Source organism: Harpia harpyja, chromosome 3, assembly GCF_026419915.1.
Source record: "Harpia harpyja isolate bHarHar1 chromosome 3, bHarHar1 primary haplotype, whole genome shotgun sequence".
NCBI lineage: Eukaryota > Metazoa > Chordata > Aves > Accipitriformes > Accipitridae > Harpia > Harpia harpyja.
This window is the reverse complement of record NC_068942.1, coordinates 365370-381732: the sequence shown is the minus strand read 5'-3', so window position 1 is coordinate 381732 and position 16363 is coordinate 365370. Positions and strand designations below refer to the sequence as shown.

At 45.8% G+C, this 16363-nt stretch overlaps 2 protein-coding genes and 1 long non-coding RNA gene across 4 annotated transcripts in view; 2 read left to right on the top strand and 1 right to left on the bottom strand.

Annotated features, from left to right (window-relative positions):
- The first annotated feature begins 11 nt into the window (after window positions 1-11).
- MORN2 (MORN repeat containing 2) lies at window positions 12-5172 on the top strand. Its single transcript, XM_052781073.1, is given in 4 exon segments — window positions 12-1101; window positions 2676-2813; window positions 5080-5108; window positions 5111-5172. Coding segments are annotated over 4 exon segments (786 nt in total). The 5' UTR covers window positions 12-544.
- A 360-nt stretch (window positions 5173-5532) lies between these two features.
- The window catches only part of ARHGEF33 (Rho guanine nucleotide exchange factor 33), a 34888-nt gene continuing 24057 nt past the window's right edge, over window positions 5533-16363 (top strand). Inside the window, exons 1-2 of the mRNA XM_052781072.1 lie at window positions 5533-7618; window positions 13929-14083. Coding sequence (XP_052637032.1) covers window positions 14062-14083 — 22 coding nt within the window. The 5' untranslated portion in view covers window positions 5533-7618; window positions 13929-14061. The remainder of the gene's footprint in view (window positions 7619-13928; window positions 14084-16363) is intronic.
- LOC128139127 (uncharacterized) overlaps window positions 8600-16363 on the bottom strand; it is a 29295-nt gene continuing 21531 nt past the window's right edge. The window contains exons 8-10 of one of the 2 annotated variants that reach the window (XR_008234239.1): window positions 15666-15835; window positions 10155-10850; window positions 8600-8930 (exon numbers count right to left, since the gene is read on the bottom strand). This is a non-coding gene — a long non-coding RNA (uncharacterized LOC128139127). Of the gene's footprint in view, window positions 8931-10026; window positions 10851-15665; window positions 15836-16363 lie in introns of those variants that run through there. The other variant, XR_008234238.1, reaches the window with a different exon arrangement.

The window sequence follows — 16363 nt, the reverse complement described above, 5'->3', positions numbered from 1 at the left end:
CCCTCCCCTCAGGCGGTGCCCGCCGACAGGACCGAGGGCTCCTCTGTAAAGAATCGCACACTCAGGCAGCACGCTGATAGTTATGTGCGGCTTCAAGCTGCTGTGTATTTGAATACATATTTGTGTATATACATTTGAATTTCAGCCGACAGTGGTAACGGTGACACTGCTTGTTTCTTTCTCAACAGATCCTGCGGTTTTTAGTGTCTTTCGTATTCCCAGATAAAGACAAGTATGGTAAGAAAATCTTGGTAGGTGCTAATTCCTTTTGGAAAACTGAGCGTATGGGATTAAACCGGAGGAAATCTATACCAGTTTCAGGGTGAGGGTTACCTAAGTGACAAGTGACCCCGAAGCCGTGCAGCTGAGGTGGGGGGGCCCCTCTGGAGATCCCCGGTCCCCTGCACTTACAGGGTCACCCACAACGGCTGCCCTGAACTGCATCCCGTTGGGTTTTGAATATCTCCATGGATGAAGACTCCAAAACCCCTCTGGGCAACCTGTGCCAAGTTGGAGTTTAAAGCAAAAAATTTTACCAGCAAAAATGGACTATGACCCAAGTAACACACTGCATTGGCTGTGTAAGAACCCCCCTCCCAGACACACAGAAGCTGCTGTGGGGGTGTTTCCTCAGGGTCCTCCTGTGGAGCAGCCACAGCCACCGCCCCGATGGTCCATTGGGGTCTGCTCTGCCCCATGTTGGCTCCCCACCACCCCCACAGTGGGCTCAGTGGTGGTGGAAGAATGGGTGACGGGACTGCTGCTGGCTTGCGCTCTGTGCGTGGCACCCAAAGGTGCCTGCTCCCGCAGGGCTTGCGTGCTCCAAGGGTTCATCTCTGGGAGCAGTCCGTCCAAAGGAGATGGAGACTCAGCTCTGGGAGAAATGGCTCCATGCAATAGAAGAAACGCATTGCATGATCTCATAGGTTTTTGCCTCTCAGATGCTCTCTGTCTTGAGGTGAAAATACCTGTCTTCCACCACTCTCGTTTTCTAGAGGGGGAGTGCAAAAGGACACCTGAGGGTGTGCTTGAGAAGAATGGTCATGGAGTCCACACCGACGCCAACAGAACTACCTATGTCGGCAGCTGGAAAAATGACAAGGTAATTTTAAGTATTCCTTCATTTTAAACTTTCTCTGGGTTTGGAATGGAGCATATCTCACCGTATCCACCCTTAAAAAGACACAGAAAGGAAAGTCACAACCTGAGAAGGATCAGATCAACGCCACAGGCTCTTCTTCCACCTGGGAATCTTGTCACAGCCCAGCCTGAAGCCTTGAGACACTTGGGGTCTTCAGATGTCCTGCTGCCTCCCAAGGCTCCTACAAACATACCAGTCATTGCTGGCAGGCAGACCCTGGTGAAACACCCGGGCAGCGTGGTGCCGGTGGTGCCCAGCACAGCATAGCTAGCCACTGTGAAAGCCCTGCATGAATGGGCTGGAGGAGATTGAAGTAGACGGACACCTGTAATCTTGAGAGCAGACAACAGACAACCCTTTATTGCTAAAACACGCACATACTTATAGTCACATATTCTGCAAAGTCACTGTACACGTGCACAAGCATAAAATATGATTGGTTATATCAACACTGTACACGCGCATAAACATAAGATATAATTGGTTATACTAACTCTGTACATGCGCATAAACATAGGACACAATTGGTTATACTAACTAAAACATGCGAAACTTGTCTCAGTCTAATTGGTCACGATAAACTGCCGAATTGAGGTTCTTTGTGCCAAGTTCCCTTTATCGTGGAATGCGCACCTGTGTTCTTCTAATTGGCATCTTTCTTTTTTTGTCTTCTTGTTTATTCTGTTCAAGGTCTTCTAAAGGCGTCTGGAATGCTCTTGCGACCGTTAGCTAAATATGTGTCTACACGGGCTGTGCACACATAGTGGGCTAGGCACGGCCCTCCTGCATGTGTATATATGCCACACACAGATCCCACAATGAAACAGGGGAGCTCTGGCCATCGACAGGTACACCATTGTTTGGCTGCCCTTGGTTACTGAGTTCCGCAGGAATGAATTAGTAAGTATAGGAAAAATGCTTATTTTGTTGTTGCTGGAGACAGTCCTTGAAACGAGACAAATAAGGGTCTGCAATTAGGAAACAGCATCTTGTGGCTTTATTAGATCTAGTCTGGCCTTTTTTTCAGTCTCTTACGAAAATATTGGTGCAACGATAAGAATTAAGATTGTGGCACAGAAGTGCTTTACAGCACAGATTTAAATCCCCAGGCATGGCTTAGTGGCCTAGGCTGAGCAAATGAAAGACTTGCTCTGCCTTGGTCCACAGAAATAAATTCTGGAAAATTTAATTAACCCCTCAGGCTGTCAGGGTAGACAAGTTATTTGCAGGGCTGGGGACAGCAGTTCTGTGCTGCATAGATTGTTAAGATCCTGTGAGACTACCAGCAGAGGAGGGGTTTATTGGACACCGTGGCTGGCCAAAAACTTCTAAGCTCTTACCTGAAATATTTGTGGAAGCAGGAACCTGTCTAAATCTGAAAGGATAGTCACTTTCCATTATCATATGAATAGCAGACTGCATATGATAGCAGACTCAAAGGCAGCAATCTGAAAGGATATTGTAATGAAAGGAAACGGTACTGTAAGCATAAACATTACTAATTTTCTTTATCCTTCATCTCTCATGAAATGCGGATGAATGGTACTGGAAGACTAGAACATCCTTCTGGGGCAGTTTATGAAGGCAAGTTCAAAGCCAACAGGTTTCACGGGGCTGGAACCTACACATTTCCAAATGGAGCAAAGTACATTAGACCATTCAATGAAAACGAGTATGTTTGAAGTGGAAAAGTCATGTAGTCTTTTCCATTAGTTTTGATTTCATAAGCTGTGAAGTCCAAATAAAATTCACCCAGCATGGGAGTAGGTTTCTTTTGCTGCTAGTGAAACTTGCACTGGGTATCTGAGATTGCTGATCCCAGTTGTATCCTTTTCACGAGATCAGTCAAAAGTCTGCGATTCATTCCCAGTCAGAAGTTTTCAAGATAGTTATTCCACCCACCCACTTTTTGTTACCAGGTCTCTGGGCTCAGGCAGAATTCAGAGAAATAGAACAGTTCAGACCCCTTTCAGAGCTGTTGTTTCAAGCTCTCTGCCTACAGATGCAGGCAGAAATACAGCGCTGATTTGCACTGCTAGTTTGCAAAGTTTGTGCTTACTTATTTTTTGAGGTAAAGTACAAATTTCAGAGAGATAAGAAAACATGGAGGTTTATTTTCATCACTCGGAATAAAATATTTTAGTGCCACTCATATAAACATCAGCTGAGTTAATTTCTTTTGAATAAGGGTGTGTGTTTTGAATTGCTAAGATACCATCTTTTCCTAAAACAAATTGTTGATACCCAGTATATAATCCACAGAGCAGATTTAATGAGAAAATTAACTATAAAAAATGACATGAGAACATGCATGTTTATTCTCCTTAAATGACTTTTCTGTCAAATTTGCTAGGTTTGATTTAGGTTTCATTTTCTTTTTTCAGTACTTCCCCAGTCCAGTATCTGAAATAAATCTAAAATGTATGTTTGTTAGTATGTGGTCTTTCATCAGAAAAAAAGCTCTGTCTTGCCCTGCTGACCAAAAATAATAGCGACAATACTACTAGAATGATGACCAATTCTATTTTTAAATGATCAGACACCAAATGAAATATGTGTTACAGAATGTACCTGGATACAAAATGGGAACCTGTATGACAAACTCAAATGTCTGGGGAAAAATTAGACATTTATTTCAATGCTTGAGAACAGATTGAGTTAAGTTATGCCTCTATCATAGTGGCATGTTAAAATCTGCTACAGAGCTTCTGTCTTTTGCTGTCATATTACATGACAGACATGAATTCTGCATGAAGTCTGGACCTGTGAGTACTCATCACTTCAGTGAGGGCTTTCAGCAGTAGATCACACACATAGCTTTACAGGCATTTTCTCCCCAAAATCTTAGGGTGATGCCTCTACTCTCCCGTGAAAATACAGCCCGTTGCAAAGGGGCCAGCACAGTGCTTGTCACTAGTAGCTGATCAGTAGAGAAAAACAGGTGGTTCTGATTTGAACTTGTGATTTCAACTAACTAAAATGCTGATGTAGATACACCCTTGGCAGCAGAGATCCAATCTTTGCCAGCCACTGCCGTTTTCACCAGGGAATTAAGACTTCTCCTTTTTGACACTGTTTTGTGACTGTTAATACGTGCCACTCCCTGACAGCCCAGTGCAGGCTATTTTGCCAAGTTTCAGGATTGCTAGTTTCTACCTCCTCACACGAGATAGGTGTCAGTTCACCAGATGACTGTGGCTTTCATGAGAGAACATAAATAGGCAGCACCATAGCAACTTGCTGTGACTGCTAGATGCCTTCATTTTTTAAGGGAAACAAATCTCCAGTAACTGATTTTAAAAGTTATTTTCCTCTCATTTGCAAGAGATGCTGACACATAGACATTTCTTCTTTATAGCAGTTTTCAGGTGTAATGATGAGCTTGATCACAGGTTTTGAAGATCAGCAGAAATACGTGGTTTATGAGGACCGAATTCACATGGCAGTTACTTTTTTTTCCCGCAGGAGGCTGTAAATCCTTGCACTTTGTCATAATGGCATGTAGCATGATGGGGAAAGGGTAAGAGAGGATGGATTTTTACAGCAAGAAGATCACACAGTATCTGGCTGCATACACTTACACATCTTTAAGATGCCCCTAATGAAAGTCAGGATAAACTTCATAGGACTTAATCCCTGGTAACTTCAAATCATGACTGGACTATGAAGTTTTTCCTGTAGAGGCTACATGCTGGGAGGAACATTAGTAGAAGTATAGTTTTGCAAAGAAAGGAATGTGTTCTTTGGCTGTCTATCCTGTGTGCTTTACAGGTCAAAACTTTTACAGGCGACAGTGTGGGAGAAAGTTAAGGCAGGTACTTACACTACAGTGGGAAGGTACTGATTCCTGGCATTTTGCTTATATGGGTAGTGCACACATCACCGTGCTGCCACAAACTGATTGTGTTCTCAACAGGCTGGATTTATTGTCATTACAGGATGGAAAGTGAAGGAGACTTTATAGATAAAAATGGAGTGGCACATTTCATGGCTCAGCAGCAGCGGGACTAAAGCAGAAGTTGAAAATGTAGCTATTTGGCATGGACAGTAGCACGTCCATTCTGGGCTTAACAGCTGTGACCAGTTTTCAACAGGCATTGATTTCTTCATGCATTTATTAAAAATAACCCCTGAGGATGCATATCAACAGTAAATAAAATTAAGTTATTTTTCTTTTGAGACTGATCAGGGGAAGTCTCCTAAGTGAAAACCTTGAAGAAATGAAGTTGGATAGGGTGAATTTGTAAGTGGAGCAGTTGATGACTAGAATTCTTTTTTTTATTTCAACTTGCCCTAGGAATGTCTTTCTCCCCGAGTTCAGAAAAACCTGCCATCAACAATTGAAGCCTAATCTATGCTCAACTTTTATAACTTTCCCCAGAAAACAAACCTTGCCACCCACAGAAGCTTTTGCAAACACAGTGCTTATATGATCATGTTTACCCTAAGGCGGGTGTTGCAGAGTGGGGTCAGGGCAGAGAGCGAGTGCAGCTGTAACATGGTAGTTACTCCTCACAGGTCAAGCTCATAAACCCCAGGCTCTGGTACCAGACTGCTCAAGGACAGACCTCTGCCATGCACCAAAGCTGCTTTTCTCTGGGAAGGGAAGTAGATGGGAGAGCAGAGAGGGGAGACTGATGGCTGCCACTGTCCCACCAGAAAGTCTAGTGCAATGAGAAATCTATTTCTGTTTGCGTTTGGTCATCAAAAGTCTCTGCACTATGAATCTAAATACTTTGCTTTACAAAGCAGAAAAACTGCTTTCTAGTTTAAAAAAAGCAAACACAATATACCAGTGCTGTCAGGAAAAAAATGTATATGTTGAGTCTTTGCTTGCCAGATATTTAATGGAGTTTTAGTAAATACCTGTCCTTGACTCCTTTTGCCGACACAATGTATGAATGCTGTTCCTTCGCATGTGCCTTCAAATACTCAGCTTATTTTGCTAGGATTCGGAAGAAGCTTGGGCCCTGTGGTTTATTAGCAAAATGAAAGAACAGCACATTATTATGACTGAAACATACTGGGCCATCTGAAACAAAGCAGATGTGTATATTATATTTTTTATATTATATCATATTATATTTGGCAATATAATGCTTTTCAGCCCTTTTTTCTTAAAGCTGCCTGTAGGAAAATCTGTTTGAAATGTTTTGTTCATAGATCCATGAAGCTAAATGTTTTTCTTTTTATTAAAAAAAAAAAAAATCTTTCCTAGCTTAAGCTTTTTGTTGAATTCACAGGTATCTTTGACCCACCAAGAATGCACTTTCCAGCAAACTCCTTCAGAATTATAATTTTATTTTGTTCAACTTTGTGTTTTGCTCCTGAAATAGCCAGCTCCAAAAAGGAAATACAGTGTCCTCTGTCCTTAGTCCCTGAATTCAGAGGTAGCAGCATCTTCCACAGAGCTTCTGTTAATCTGTGAGCCTGTCCTTTCAGCGCCTTTGCTAGGACTCCACATCACCACATTTATCTGTGCTGCACAGCAATTATACTGATTTAGGCTGTGCGGTTTTACGTTTCAGGTTTTCTGCCTGAAGGGTATATTTGAAGCAGATCTTTGTCTTCCAGGGAGAAATTAGTCTGCCTTTTGTTACTGTTCGTCCTCCTTTATGTCTCCCTGCTCTTATGCTCCAGAGTAACTCACTGGACTGGCTCAAACCTTCTCCTGACACCCCTGGCCTTGGGTTACCTGCATTCTCCCCATGCTTTCTTGACACCCTTCAGAGCAAAAAGCCCTGCAGGACCTTAGTGAAGAAATGGAGCAGGTGTGGAGGGCTCCTGCCTCCCACTCTCCCACCTCCCTCCAAGCCCTTATTTATTCTTACTCAAAGGAAATTTTTCATGATCTAACAACCAACAGAAAATACACAAGCGCTGGTGGTTGCTGCTCCCCTGCCCTGGCTATTTTGGCAACCTTGCTCTTGGTCCCTGAATGAAAGAAGGGGAGCCCTCTTGGCCCTGGCGTTCCTCGCGATGCCATGCACGGTAGGAGACTGAGGGTGTCAAAGAAAGCAGGGAGGAGCTGGTCCCGTCTCCCTGTCCCCAACTGCAGGCTGCCTCGCTTGGGTGCCACAGGAGGTTCTTAAGAGCCTCTGAGCTCGGCGAAGTAGCGGAGACCACATCAGCACCCGGCTCTCACCACGTGGCCCCTCTGCCTGTCACTTCACAAGGCTTCTCACCCTCCCTTTGCAGCAGTGTGCAATTCTACTTAAAAAGGAAAAAAAGTCGGTATCATCTTCTTCCAAGTGCACAGTCCTGATTTTTGCATGGGGATGCACGGATGTGACCCGAAGATTACATAATTAGAAGGCATTTGTTATGCTTGCGTTTCAAATCAGTGATTAGCATGTGACAGTCCCATCCTGGGAAACATCAAGCCACCATTGCTCTACTCTCTCTCTGCTTTCTTGCACAGTGCTAATTCCCAACTCTAGCAACCGCCAGTGCTGAAGGATCTTCAACTAGCCTGGGGTAAGTTTAAAATGTACTCGGCATGGGATGAAGAGTGGGATTAATGATACCATTTTTCATATTATTGGAAAAAGACAGAGCCGTAGCTATTTAATGTTGCATGTACAGCACATAAAATGGTATTTAAAGTATTTTGCATCTTCAGTGCCCATAGTTATTTCCAGCTGATTTCTTCTAAGACTCTGTATGGAGATCTAGCTTCTTAGTGTGCTGGAGAATCTTGTGAGGATGCATTTATAGTAAGGTCTCTAAAATACTGGGTTAAAAAGACCTTTTTTGCTCTTACCATTTAAGAGCTAAATTGAGGTATCACGCTGAATTGAAGTATTTGAATGACAACTGCATTAGAGTTAGCTGGAGACAAAGCGTGAGATTGATGAGAGTAAATCACTGATTTTTTTGCTCTCTTTAGAGGGGGTTGTTCTCTAAGTGCGATATTTAAAACAGCCAGCTATCTCAGCCGGCAGGATTGAGACAGTCACCAGGAAAATCCCAAGCATTTATTTAGAAAAATTGTGGACGTTTAACAACTGAAGCAGCGAAAATGCATGTGGATTCCCCTGCACTGTTACCCATGTCAAGATTTCAGAAGCAGAATGGGACAGAAAGCCAAACAAATAGTAACTGTTGTCCATCAAGGCTAGGCTGTAAATGCTTTACTGAACTTTGCCTGTTTGCATGCTAATGCTCAGGTATTTGGTTGTTCTTTTAAACAAGTGATCCTCTGCACAGTTGATTGTCTCTCCCAGTTATGCCACTCCATGTGGGGGGAGCACTGGAAGGGTGAGCGTGGTCACACAAATGCAGTGCAGGCTGCGGGACCTGCCTCCCCTCCTTCCCCCCCACAGCTTCGTGTGGGAATCCCACCCCTGTGCTGCCTCAGTGGCACTGCGCTCCGGTCTTTGACCCTGTGCCTGGGGCATAGCTAAAGGCTGCAACCCACTGGGACCTCCCCGTGCATCCACACCTTCTCCCTTGGGCATCTCACGGGAAGTGGGTGCCAGCTCAGGCTCTGTTAACTTTCACACACTGCCCGCTCTGCTCTGGGGGGCTGCAGTGCCAGCTGCTCCTGCAAAGCACCAGGGCAGTATTCTTTGCTGGACACCAGTGGCCAGAATCATGACAATCACTAATGACAGAGGTGGCACTCAGCTTTGGTTCTTGGGCTCGGCAGATTTGGCTGCTGGAGGGAAGACAGAGTCAAAAGGGGAAAATACTTCCTTTTGCCACAGTGGAGGAATCTGGTAGCTTTAACATGCTGAAACTATTCTCTGGGCTTTGCTCCGGAGATGTCATTCTGGCTTGATGAGAGCTGCAGGAGGGTAAATGAGGTTTAATGCTCAGCTCTGAAGAAACAAGCACATCTTTGCCGTTTCTTGTCCCTAACACAGAGGGGCCATGGGCTTGGGCTGCAGGCCAAGACAGTCTGCTGATGGCTTCATGTGACTGGGTGTTGAGCCCCTGTCCAGTGGCGAGCTTGCAGAGGAACAATAACATCTCCTTGTTGATGAGGAAACTACCCTGTGGTGGGCTGGCATATCAGGGAAACCTTGGATTTGCTGTGAGTGGAGGCCTGATGGTGGTTTAGGAAAGCAGCCTCCTGGAGGGCTTGCTCTCGCTGCTAATGTGCACATGCATTCATGTATGTGCCTAAGGGAAGGGGTTAATGGTGTGTGGCTGGCTCGGTACTGAGAAAAAAAGGTGAAGGGGGGGATCTTCTTCCAGCTTTTAACTGCCTCAAGGGGGCTATAAAGCAGACGGAGTCCAGATTCTTCCCAGAGGTGCACAGTGAAAGGCAATGGGCACAAGCTGCAGCAAAGGGAAACCCCGACCAGACATAAGGAAAAACATTCTTCCCCAGGGTACTGGAGGGCCCAGAGAGGCTGCGAAGATTCCAGTATGGGAAATATTCAGACTTGAGCTGGACACAGCCCTGGGGAACCTGATCTAGTTTGGAGTTAGTCTTGATTTGAGCAGGAAGTTGGACTAGAGGCATACAAAGTTTCCTACTCATGTAGACCCTGCTGTGAGCTTAAGACTCGTTCGCTGCCAGGAGAGGCAGGATTTGACCAAGCAGCCCACATCCAGGGTCTTTGGGCCAAATGTCAGTCCCATTTTCCAACCCCTTTTTGCACCCTTTAGGAACAAGCCAGACACTGTTCAGCCAACTCAGGCTGACTGAAACCCTTGTCTCTGGTAAGGACAGTGTTAACAGCTTCCCCACCCAGCAGTCAGGGAACAAGCACTCACTCCAAACCATGGTGAGGTGCACGTTTTGTTTGTTTTGGCAATGAGGAAGGACTAACTGGTTTTGCTCCATATATTCAGCAATTCAGAAGAACCAGGGACAGGCACGCAATGTTACATACTGACGGAGTCCACTAGTGAGCCCCAAATGCTGGAAAGTATCCAAGGTAATGCAATTATTTCATGTAACAAAAAACTGAGGGGTGACTCAGGAAATTGCAGGCTGCAGCTAGAGGACACACAAAAGACAGTTAGTCTGGTAAAACAAGGTCAACCAAGGTCAACCTACTTTGCAGTGCGGTCATATAGCAGGGCTCCTGGTGGTGCCTGGAGCAGGAGGGGATGGTGGCATCCCTGGTGTCCCAGTTTCAAAGCCTCACTCCTGAGCTCTGCAGAGGACAGAGACTGTGCTCAAACATTGTACTTGTCTGCAAGAATGTGATGCGGAAGCTCCTCAGTTAAATCTCCATGCTGTACAGCTATTGTTTTGAGTTCCCTCTATAAGGAAAAATTACTTCTGATACCAGGAACCGACAGCGTTTTTACAACCCAAGAGATAAGATAAAATGCTAAAGGGCTACCTTCCAGCCCTATGTAGCCCTGAGTTGAAAGTGCATGAGAAGAGAAGATAGGTAACAGGGCAAGGACATATCCCCATACGAGCCCTTCTTCTACAAGTATTACTTCTCTCTCATTAAAACCTCATGTAGGTTGTTTTTCTCCATATCAGAAAAACCTCTTTCATTGTACTGGACCCAAGCTGTTTCATGTCATCACTTGTAGCATAGCAGAGGGGGGAATGCCATCCTGTAAGCTTCTCCTCTTAGGCACATCGCCCCTCATGACAACTGCAGGTTTCCTTGTGTTAGTGGAGGGTAGCCACAGATGCTCTTCGTGTTGCATCCTTCACTCTGAATCGCTGTCTGTGAGACTGATGGCATAGCTCCAGTGATGTGCTGGGCGAGGGGACCTGCCGAAGTGGGACCTAGACAAAGACACAAGCATTTTGAGGTCTCAGATGCCTGGGAGGAGCTGGACTAGGAGTGGAAGTAGAGAGCACTTGGTGGAACTGAATTATGCTTTAGTTCTGGCTTTTCCTCACCTTGGATGCCTGCCATTGCAACCCATTTATACATGGTTTCCTCATGCATTACAGTCCCCTGACTCCCCCCTTTAAAGCTGTGCAGCAGTATGGGTTAGAGATTCTAATTTTTGCATGCTCCCACAATAAATGTTCTTCTTACCAGCAGGGTATGGTCACCCTGCCTTGCGAAGGCCAGGGGCACGAATGTCACATTGTCACTGGAGATTTAGGCATCCCCAGAATAATTCAGCAAGTGAATAGTAAAATTATAAAGTCTTTAAGACAGGCTATGCAGTTAGTGTATTTAATGGTATATTAATAGAACTAATTCCATACTAATTGATGTTTGTTAATTCTTATTATTAAAAATTATATATTATATTGCTATAACTGGCATGGCAAAACATTAATAATATAAAAGCAGAATGGGTAGAAAAAATATGTCCATGTTTTTGTTTAAAAGAAAAAATTTAATGAATTTCCAGCAAAAAGCTGTTTTCATCATTTTCAGTGAAAATGTTTACCACAGAGGAGGCTTATGTTTCTTTCATCTGTTTTGCCTTTCCTTTTTGTTCCTTGTCTCCCAACATTGCAAAAACAATTCTGAATTTTGAAACCAGTTCTCAGTGTTAAACAAGCTGGTCCCAGTTCAACGGCCCAATAGCAAAAGCCTCAGGAATTTGCTATGGCATTGACTAGTCTGAACTGGGAGCAAAGTTTAACAACTTTGCTACTAAACAAGCTGCTCCTGAAGTTGAAGTTAAAAGGCTGTTTCGCTCAGAGACCCAAACTTAAGTACCTTCTCCTCAAAACTACTAGAGGGAGGTTTAACTACTGTAAAAAGAACTGCATATTTACGTGTTTCAGAAGCAAACAGCATTATTGCCATTCTTTGGAATACCTATCAGAAAAAGAAATCTTTTTTTTTTTCTGCTGAAGAGGGCTGGAACACACAGCAGAGGAGGAGAGGCTGAGGGAATTGGCTTTGTTCAACTTGGGAAAGGGAAGGCTGGGGGGGGTCCTACAGCCATCTGCAACTACCTAACGGGGGTTATAGACCAGACAGTCAGGCTCTTCTCACAGACACAATGAAAGGATAAATTGCCGTGAGCATAAGCTGCAACAAGGGAAACCTTGACTGGCCCTAAGGAAAAAATTCTTCCCCGTGGGAGCAGTGCAGCCCTGGGACAGACCCAGAAAGATTGAGAAGGATCCAGCCTGGGAGATACTCAGACCTTGACTAGATGTGTCCCTGAGCAATCCGATCTAGCTTTGGGGTTAGACCTGCTTTGAGTTAGATAACTCCAGAGATCTCTGCCCATCTAAAGTCTTCAGAACAAAAAAATAACCTTTACACAATCAGCTGACAGAAAACAGACTTAATAAACTATTACATTTATCTCAGTGTAACCAGGTGTCCAGCTAGAAGCTTTCCCAGCCTGTTTGTACAAAGCCCACATCCAAAGCCCCCCCGCCTTTGCTCAGGTTTTGCACGTGTGTCACAAAAGGATCCTCTGTCCTGAGAAGACAGCGGATCTTCTTAGGAGGAGATCTCATATCAGCTCTCTTACAAAGAAGTTTATCCTTTCATCAATCCTTAATCTCAAGAAGATGCTAAACCCCAAGCCCCTCCAGCACTGTGCTGGAAGCCTTTCAGTCCACATCATACCCCTAGCAAGAGGCGGGCTGGCTCTGCTGATGGCTGTGCCCCCCCCAGCCTGACCACAAGAGGCATCCCTCGCCACAGCTCACAAATGCTGGCCATCGCCCCCCCCTCAGGGGCCCTGAGGGTGCCACCACCCTCCTCCCTTGGGAGTTCCACACTGGACAGCTATCAGGTTGAAAGTGTGTGGCCCCCCAAGCCACACTGCTGACTGCACCAGAAGCCACTGCTTCTGCAGCGATTTCCTAAAGCCACCCAGCGCCCGTGCATCTTTTGCACCTCTCCCATCTATTTAATGCTATGTGCCTGCTTCCCTGAAAACACCACCCCAGGCTTCTCCGAACCACCACAGCCCTCCTGGCACAGCTGTGTCAGCAGAGCTCTGCCGTAGTTACACTGGCCCCTCCAATCCCATTAGCAAAGCTAATGATAACTCACTTCAGCTTTGGGCATATCTATGTCAAACAGGAATGGAAGTGGGAGGTTATTCTAGACTCCTAAATCACATCTAGTTTCCCCGCAAGGGGCAGCAAAAGCAGACTTGAATTAAACCCTGGGCAGAGGAAGCGTGGATGTGGGGCAGTGCCCGTGCTGAAAAGAGAAGTGTGAGCTGCTGCAATCCTCTTGTCTGGGGCTCTGCCTGCGTCATTAATCAGGCATTGTCTTAAGACTGTTCCCAAGGTCCTAACCCCATTACCGGACTCATGAGATGCTTTACCAAGGGAGTGACTTAGGTACAGCATCATGCTCTGTTGGCCCTGGTTTCCAGAGAGGCTGCAGCTCTACACATCGAGGTGCCTTGCAGCACTCCTGTGCCTCCAAAAGTCAGGGAGATAACTGACAGAGAAAGCGGACATGGCAGCACAAGTGTCTCCAAAAGTGCTAGCAGGACTGTGCAGCAGCGTTGTGAAGGCAGTATCTCTCTGGCCCAAACACAAGTTTGGAGGATGTTTTGGGTGATTAGTTGCATAGCAGAAAGCTGCTTCTTCGATGCAGAGCACCTGTGCAAGATGTTCATGTGCCATTCAAAATACATCTCATTTTGCTTCTGCGTTTGTACAAGAAGCATCTTGCTGAGCAAGTAGTCTCTGTGGGATTACATAGTACCTCTTAATCACCTGTCCACGTAAGCACAAACGGCCTTGGGCTGGGAGGGAAGTGTTTGTACCAGCGCCCACTCTGCTTGCGGAGGCACTGTGAACCCAAACAGATCTTTAGGATGTCTCATTCCCTCTCAAATCCCTCCTCCTCCCTCTGTTTTCTGAACTTTGAGCATCTCCGCTCAATAAACCCTTTCTACATCTTTCTGCATTCAGGGTTCAGACCAGCTGACCCATCGCAGGGCTCAAATGTGGGCAGCTCAAAGCCATGGGATGTTCCCAGTGACCAGCCAGAACCCTCCAGAGTGAGGACAGGAGTCCCTGCGAGGACACACATCCTATAGCAGCCATGGACTCAAACAAACAAGAAGGTAAAGCATCCTCTTATTTCACTTCTTGATAGCATGAAAGACAGTGAGGAAGAAACATGCTCTCATATGACCTGTCTGTTGGCAGCCACCAGCCAGCCCCCTGAGAGCACCTCTTAGCTACAGCAGCTGTGGGCAAACGTTCCCTTCTTTTAGTTTCATAGAAATATCTGGGGTTTGAAGTTTTTATCTCTTATTTTAGAAACATCTCCCTCTCCCCTCTGGAAAATAATCCTGTGGCATATGTAATGTCCAATGTGGGAAGTCATTCCCCTCTCTTGCCTCGGACCCACCTCTGCCTTGGGATGTACAGAGACTTCTAACTGTCAAAAGCTACGTCTTACACGAGGGCACTGTGATGAGGATCTGCTTCTCTCCCCCACGTGCTTTGTTGCAAGGGGTTCTTTTCATGTCAGTGCCACAACTCAGACTTCTGCACCAGTCCCAATCTTGCAAGCACCAAGATGTATCCAGACCACACTGCCTGCATGCAACCAGTCCTGCTACAGTCAGCAGCACTTCTAGAAAAATCTGCAAAGTTCTGGGGTTGTGAAACAGGGTCCAGGGTTTTAGTGGTTATCGGCTTTAGATGCAGAGGAATGTGAGGCTGGTGGTACTTGCTTTCCACCCCAAACCCCTTGCAGCATTGCGCTCTGCCTTTCCACCTCAGAGGTGACTGTCCATACACTGAGGAACTCTTGAAACTACGAGGAACAGGGTAGCAGCTTTAGAAGTGCCCGTAACTGTCAGCTCAGGAGAAAGCCTGGACCATCTCTTTCCCTCTTAAAAGATGCTTGGTGGTGCCAACATTCATTCATGGCATAGGTAACAGAAGAGTTAATTTCTCTATTATTATTATTCTCATTTAACTAAATTAGGTCTGTGTACCTAGGCCCCTGCACTACAGCAGGCCAAAAAGGAAATTAACTCAGGGATTTTTTCCAATTAATTGGTATGCCCCCACGGGCTGCAGATGCTCACTGCAGAAATTGGGAGATAATCACAAAGCCCCTTGCTTCCCACAGCGCAGCTGTGAGGAGCCTCCTCTGCTCCAGCTCTTAGCAGTGACTTTATAGAAATGATCTGGATTTTGACTGGGTACATGTACAGAGTGCTTCTGCTCATGCTCATGGCAAAGGTGGGAGGTAAAATCACAGTAGCAGGGATCCTCTCCCCTCTTCTGGTCTTGCTCTGGAGCAGTTCCTCACTTTGAGCATATCCAAGGACATTACAGACTGATCTGTATCCAAACCCAAATGAAAGATCCCTACAGACTTCTGCAGGACTTGGGTCGAGCCCTCTATGTTATATATCAGATTGAAAAACACCCAAAGAAAATGTGAGGAGAGACCATGGCTCTTCCTTGCTGTGCTGCGCTTCTACCTGACACCTCTAGCCCGTCACAAAACTCAGCATTCAATACATCCACCACTTTGCAAAAACAGCATCTCCCTGTCCTCCCAACATCTGGTTTGTACTGTGCTATTAATTAAGAAACATGTCCTCTTGCTCTTTTTGGGTCAGTTGTCTTACCATCCCACAGTAAGAGTCCAGCAGTAACATTTACATCAGAACAGGCATGTACCTCACTTTTCTTGATTCGGGAGGATCGCAGTACACACCGGCTGCCTTCTCAAGCCTCAACTCCAGGCATCATGGGAAAGCTTCATCATTCACTTCAGGCCAAAAGTCGGTTTCTAGTTTGTGGGGTTACAGAGAAAATCTCCCCCCCCCAAAGACCCAGAAGGGCCAAACCTGAAAATGAAAACAACTTGTCATTTAAAAGATGAAACTTGGGACTTTGTGCGGGCTGGCTGATGAGTTTTGACCCCAAACAGCTGGCAGTTTGGGATCATGGTTACTTCTCCCAATCAGCCTGCTGCCCATTGTTTTCCCCATGAGGAACCGCAGAGGATATTCTCTGGAGGGTCAGTGTCTGACCTTGTTACCCAACCCCACGGCTGCCAGACCAGCCAGCACGGGGAGAAAGTGGCACATGGGCCGAGAGGGGCACATGGCCTCTCCTCCTCTGCCTCTCACTTCTGCAAGTCGCTGGGGAATTTGCTCAGGAATCAGGACAAATCCTGGAGACCAGAACAGGGCCAATCCATAGGTGCCCTTGGTGGTAACCCATATTCCCCCTCAGGGGTACAGAAATCAGAACATAGCTGTGCCTTGTAAAGCTCTGACTTCCAGGCTTCAGCCTTCTAATTCATACACTGGCTGACTGTGTAGAGTCCTCCCTGCACCCTTTTCAAGCCTCTGCAGGACTGAATTTCTGTG